This window comes from Rhyacophila brunnea, unplaced genomic scaffold, assembly GCF_057557595.1.
Source record: "Rhyacophila brunnea isolate RB1 unplaced genomic scaffold, BYU_Rbru_1.0 scaffold_5, whole genome shotgun sequence".
In the NCBI taxonomy this organism is placed as follows: Eukaryota; Metazoa; Arthropoda; class Insecta; order Trichoptera; family Rhyacophilidae; genus Rhyacophila; species Rhyacophila brunnea.
Genome location: NW_028233170.1, coordinates 50,664,188 through 50,670,207, shown reverse-complemented (window position 1 = coordinate 50,670,207; position 6,020 = coordinate 50,664,188). Strand labels below are relative to the sequence as shown.

Below are 6,020 nucleotides of genomic sequence, written 5' to 3'. Positions count from 1 at the left end.
AGACTAAAACTCTTTGCTTTTTAAAAATGTTCATTTTATGCAATTTTTTGTATAAAAAATATAATAATTGGATATAAAAAATATACAAATATATTTTATCTACAGGAATTTAATAATAAAAGCTGCTTTCAAAACACTTATATTATGTCTACAAGTACAGTCGATTTATACTAACACATAATATAAATTATGTAATGCGTATTTATATCAAATTGAAAGTGGCATCCGTTAATGTTTGATAGCAGTATATATTATTAAGGTAAGTAGTTCCTGACCTTCCGACATACATCAGTATTGAATGGTTAATTGAATTATTATTACACAATACATTATAACTTGGAGCTAATTCATTGATTATTGACATTAAGTGAGAAACTGCATATTGTCATTGATTCTGTAATATGTATCTCTGTACCATATGTATCAGAACCGCAAAAAGGAATTGATATGCATAGCTGATCCTGTGGTCATAAGAAGTAACCTTTATCTTTCCATTTATAATTTTAAATCTAAAAATATGTCCAAAGACATGGGTTTTCTATCGTAATTCATTATGAATAATAAAAATATTCAAATGTGTTTTCTTTGTTGGTAATTGTTTCAGAGGTATAACTTTTACAAATTGTATATTCTCTTGTCAAAAAAGAAGAGGTTGCTTTTTATGACCACGGGACCAGACAATATTATGTAAAACAGTCCACAGTGAAGGTAATCAAAAACTTATAAACACATTTTACAATCTGTCAGTGAGTAATGATTTCTTTAAGATATTACAAAGTTGGATCATTCAACTGAAAATTTTACTTTATACACATAGTAGACATTGCAGAATCAATGACAGTATATTGTATTAATTACTGAATGAAATTTAAAATAGTTTATTGTGTAGCTTGATTTAAATGTTGTATCTAGTAAATGTTTACTGTAAGTGCTCGGCCGTAGTAATTTGGCGGACGCGGCGCGGCGGCGTCTTGCGAAACTCAAACGTATAACCGTGTGTATTATGCCCCAAAAAAGACACTGTCTACGATCATTTTACACACGGTTATACGTTTGAGTTTCGCAAGACGGCGCCGCGCCGCCCCTGCGCGACCACTACGTTCTTGCACTAAGACATGGTTTTATCCCGATTGATCAAAAAAGCAATTTGAATTACTTCAATTCTCAGAAGAAAACTAATAGATATGGAGAGCTATTTATATTATTTGTTTGCTACTTGACCTAATTACGCAAATTCAAAACATTTATACATTTGTTACTGAATTAAAAATATACATGGACCTTATAAGCAAGTAATTGTTTTTGACCCAGCTTTATATTAATTAGACAGACGTTTCGGCAGAACTGCATTTCTTTAGATCTCTCTTTCGGTTGTCATTACTCCAGCAGTCTTTTGGTCTATTAGAATCACTCTGCAACAAAGTATGTAGATGACCAGATTATTGTAAATTCAATAGTTGTGAATATCATTTTGGCTAAATTACTGTTACAGATCTACCAGTATAAGTTGTCCACTGAGTGAGGATGATCGCCACATGTTACCATTTGGCATATCATTCACTAATTTTTATACTGGGATGAGTAGGCTTAGGATTTTTAGGTGCTAAAAAATGAATAATAGGTACCTAAAATATGTAGATATAATTGGAAAATATCTTATTAAAATTTCATAATTATGTGCAAAAAAACAAAAATAGGTACTAAAAATTTAAGTAAGTATTACAATAAATCATATATATTTCAACAGTTTAATTTATTATTTATTCACAAATAGAAAATGCTTTATTACAATAAATAATAAAATAATGATTCAAATTTTCGAAAGTGAATCTTTGACGATTTGATCCTAGCAAATTTTTATACATGGAAAAACTTCTTTCCACTTTTACATGTCATTATTGAGTATGTAAATGAAACTATTTCCGCGGGTCTATTCTATACACAAGGCGACTATCGACCGCTAAACTGATAAAGTGATAGTATTTATTACATATTTGTATGGAGGTATTATAATTGTTACAATAAGTTAGCTGTCTAAACAGTCAAAACTGTCTATCTCGCTATAAATTTTATCCAAGAGAGGTGCTGTTAAAATATAGCACTTATTGTAATGGTTACAATAAGTGCTAATACTTTGATACAAACCTACCCTAACAAATAGGGCTTAAATGTTTCAAAATTGTCTGAAACAGATAGATATTTTGTTGTGGAGCCCCTCAAAAAAAAAATTTAAATACCTAAGAATCCTAAGCCTAGTGATGAGCATAGTTTCAAATTTGAACAATGGACGATTTATGTTGGTATATCTTTAGCTATCGATATATATATAGATAAACAAACAAACAGTGAAGCCAACCAAACACTCTGCGTATAAAAAAACAAAGGGATTAACATTAACATAGCAGCAATTTATTATGCGTTGTGAGTTGTGAAATGAAATGAAAACAAAATTAAAGTCATGGTACAAAGCCGACAAAATCAGAGTAGGCTGGGCCAAAGTTCCAGTTTTGGAAACCATCAATTTGAGGTTGTCAACTGGTTCACATACCTGGATTCCAATATTACAAAAGAGGACGAGGAACTGGAAGAAATAAAAGCCCGAATAACCGCTGCAAATAAATCGTACTTCTCATTGCTGCCCATATTCAAATCCAGAAATGTCCACAGAAAAACTAAGATCCGGCTCTATAAAACCATCATACGCACAGTCGTTGCATATGGGTGCGAGTTACGGACGCTAAATATGAAAGCAGCTGAAATGGTGGACTGCTTTGTGAGAAAGATCCTAAGGCGGATATACGGACCCATGAATGATGGTGGGGAGTGGAGAATTAGGTACAACACGGAACTATATTGCTTATACGAAGATTCAAAACTCTCCACCTTCATAAAACTCCAGAGGCTAAACTGGGCAGGCCATGTCCAGCGCATGCCTGAGTCACGGATACCGAAGAAGGTCCTCGAAGGAAACCCAGGGGGGAAAAGGCCAGTGGGAAAACTACGCACACGATGGGGTGATAACATTACAAAAGATGACAACCAGCTGCTAAAAATCAGGAACTGGAAAAGACGTGCGGAGGACCGTTCCGGCTGGGGGACGGCGGTGGAGGAGGCCAGGGCCCGACTTGAGCTGTAGCACCATCAAAGAAGAAGAAGTTATATTTTATCAATTTATATTATAGGTTTTTCATTAGGTATTTGATTTCCATAGGAATGAGGAAAATATATGATCTTCTTCAGCTATATGCTGTATTTAAGCGGAGATCCATATTAACAAAACTGAATTTAAGAACTCTTCGATCTTCCATGATACCATTGAAGTTCTCAAATAGAATTAATGTTCAGCCAGCCATATAAATGTAGTACTTGAATAAGATGATGCTGACAAACAAGTGAACACCAATTATTATTGATAAACATGAATTCAACCATGTCTTTAGACTTAAGGCAGTCTCTGCCTCAAGTCTGTACTCACCTTTAGGTTTAGTGATAGTCTGCTAGCGTTATGATATGAGCATTCTACAAAAATGGATACCATTACATGTTCAAGGAAGAAGAAGGAAAGAAGGGTAATGTTTGAAAGATACTAATAGAGAATAGAGAGATGTGATGGGTATTCTTATTAACATTTTGACTCCCAGCCTAAAAGTGGCGATGTAATCCTTACATCTGGAATTTCAAATATTCTACTTTGTATAGTTAATAATTCTTTCATGTCAATCAATGAGGCTATTTCACTATTGATTGGATAATATAGGTAAGGCAATTATTATATAGCAGGGTTGGCGAATCTCTTTACATACGCGTGCCAAAATTTCACAAAAAAAAATTTCTCGACTGTCTGACGTGCCAAACAGTCGGCGCGGGCCGCAGATTGCTACAATTTTTTTTAGGAAAATATTTTCAACGCGGGCCGCCGCAGGTTGCACAATTTTTCACAGTCGGCTAGTTTTTTTGCCTGCTATTTTTTGTACAATGCGATATGCGCGTCGATTGGTAATTTTAAAAACCGAAGGAAAGGCGCATGGCTATGTGTCATCACAAAATGTCATTATTTTTTTATAAAATGTAAGTAAGTATAGGTAATATTTATTTGTAAAACTTTTTTGAAAATTTTTATTGGTTTTCGTCCGCGTGCCATTAGTGGAACGTGTTATATAGTATTTAATATTTTTCGTATTCTACAATCAATAATTTTGTCAGCTAATTTTTTGCCGCCTTCCATTCTGAAACAATCTGTCTCAACAGTGGTAGCCCAGTGATATTATGTTTACTGAAATTTCAATAGATCTACTGATATTTAATATTGAATTTAAGGTCATAATATGTGCGTGACTTTTTAGAAGATACTTGTGAGATTATAATAATGGCACGCTTTGGCTATTTTTCATTAACTAATATACGTTGATTTTTATACATTTTTGCCAATCTATTCTATTTAGAATATTTCATCCGGCTGCAAACCACTCTTTACCATAGACTAGATCTATGATATAAGGTAGCGTCGTGATATATGAAACTAATGAAAATATATACTATTGTTCTGTAAAAGATTTTATAAAATATTCTTCATTAAACATCTTTGTCAAAGATTTTCGATAGTCTAATACCGATCTAATGTATTATTTTTTATCATTTATACATTATTGTTGTGGGCCATACATACTATACTATCACCAATTTCACAAGTCACATCTTCCTTAAAGTGCACTTTTAGAATAGTTGCAGCCAGTACAGGTATGTGGATGTTTGAGGTGCTGACAGGCTTGGAGTCCCCCTCGCGAAAATGTTGCCGATACGATAAATCAGTATTTATGTTTCTAGGAGATATACATATATATAGTATACTTCTTAATAATTAATGTAATTCTGTAGTTTGAGACGATGCGTGTGATTTTCTCAATGCCTGGGTGTTTGCGGTTGTTTCACATGTATTACTAATTATACTACTTTTTCACTATACTACTGTCATTGGGCATCATGACCTGTTGTAGTGCTAAAAAGATTATATATTTTCCTTTGTAAATGTATAATATTTTGTTAAAAAAAACAATTATGGCGTTGGCAGCTTTTGTGAACTGGGAGTCAAATAGTTAATAAAAGTATTAATATTTTTGACACTCACATTCACAATCTATTTCTGTGTGCATATTCTTTTTGGTAGATCTGGATGATTTTTGATGTCGCTAAGAAATTAATATGTTTTTAATTAATAGGTATATAAAATTTCCTTAATTAAATAAAAGGGAATAAACTATAGTCTGCGGTAAGCCGATCAATATCTACTTGGTTATCTAGTATCGTAGTGTATTCTGGTTTTCTACTCACATTAATTGGATATTAACATCAAAGTGCACAAAACAAGTGCCCGTTAGCACGGGTTTTCGAGTAATAGGGTGCTACAATGCTTGGTTGTGCAAGGTGGAAAACATTCTCACAGTTGGTAAGTCACATATTCGGCTATTTTTGGCCCACACTTAAAACCTTGAATCAGAAGTATACTCTCCCACCTTCACCGTTATGGGGAAATCGTCTTCTTCCTCTTCGGGCATTGTCGATAGTCGCTTGTCTACTTCGGACTGTACCTCTTTTGTCAATTTCTTATGTTTTGATCTGAAAATATTAAACAATTCTTTATTGCAGTTGAGATTTTAATGAGATACAATTCCAGTGGATGATAAATCAATCCTATTCTTCATCACTGTATATATTTTTAAATATTACCATTTATGTAGTTTCGAACATAAGGAAATATACAGAGTGGAGGTTATTTTGAGAGATTATTCTTTATGTGGAATGGTTGTTAGCCGTGCGCAACTTATTGGGTCCTTACTCTCTTAGGATGAAATTCACATTAAAAAAAAATAACACATGAATTTTAACCTTAATTTAAATCTGCGACCCATAGCTATAGAGGAAGACACTCTGGACTACTCCGTGAGTTACAAATTAGGACTTATTAAATCGCTTCACAGTCATGTATTCAAAAATCGCTTGTTTTTAATGTATTTTACAATTTT

The 6,020-nt window shown here is 33.2% G+C and overlaps 1 protein-coding gene across 1 annotated transcript in view; it reads right to left on the bottom strand.

Annotated features, from left to right (window-relative positions):
- Positions 1 to 11: 11 nt before the first annotated feature.
- The window catches only part of Ndae1 (Na[+]-driven anion exchanger 1), a 119,602-nt gene continuing 113,593 nt past the window's right edge, over positions 12 to 6,020 (bottom strand). Inside the window, exons 12-13 of the mRNA XM_085955454.1 lie at positions 5,511 to 5,613; positions 12 to 1,412 (exon numbers count right to left, since the gene is read on the bottom strand). Coding sequence (XP_085811580.1) covers positions 1,323 to 1,412; positions 5,511 to 5,613 — 193 coding nt within the window. The 3' untranslated portion in view covers positions 12 to 1,322. The remainder of the gene's footprint in view (positions 1,413 to 5,510; positions 5,614 to 6,020) is intronic.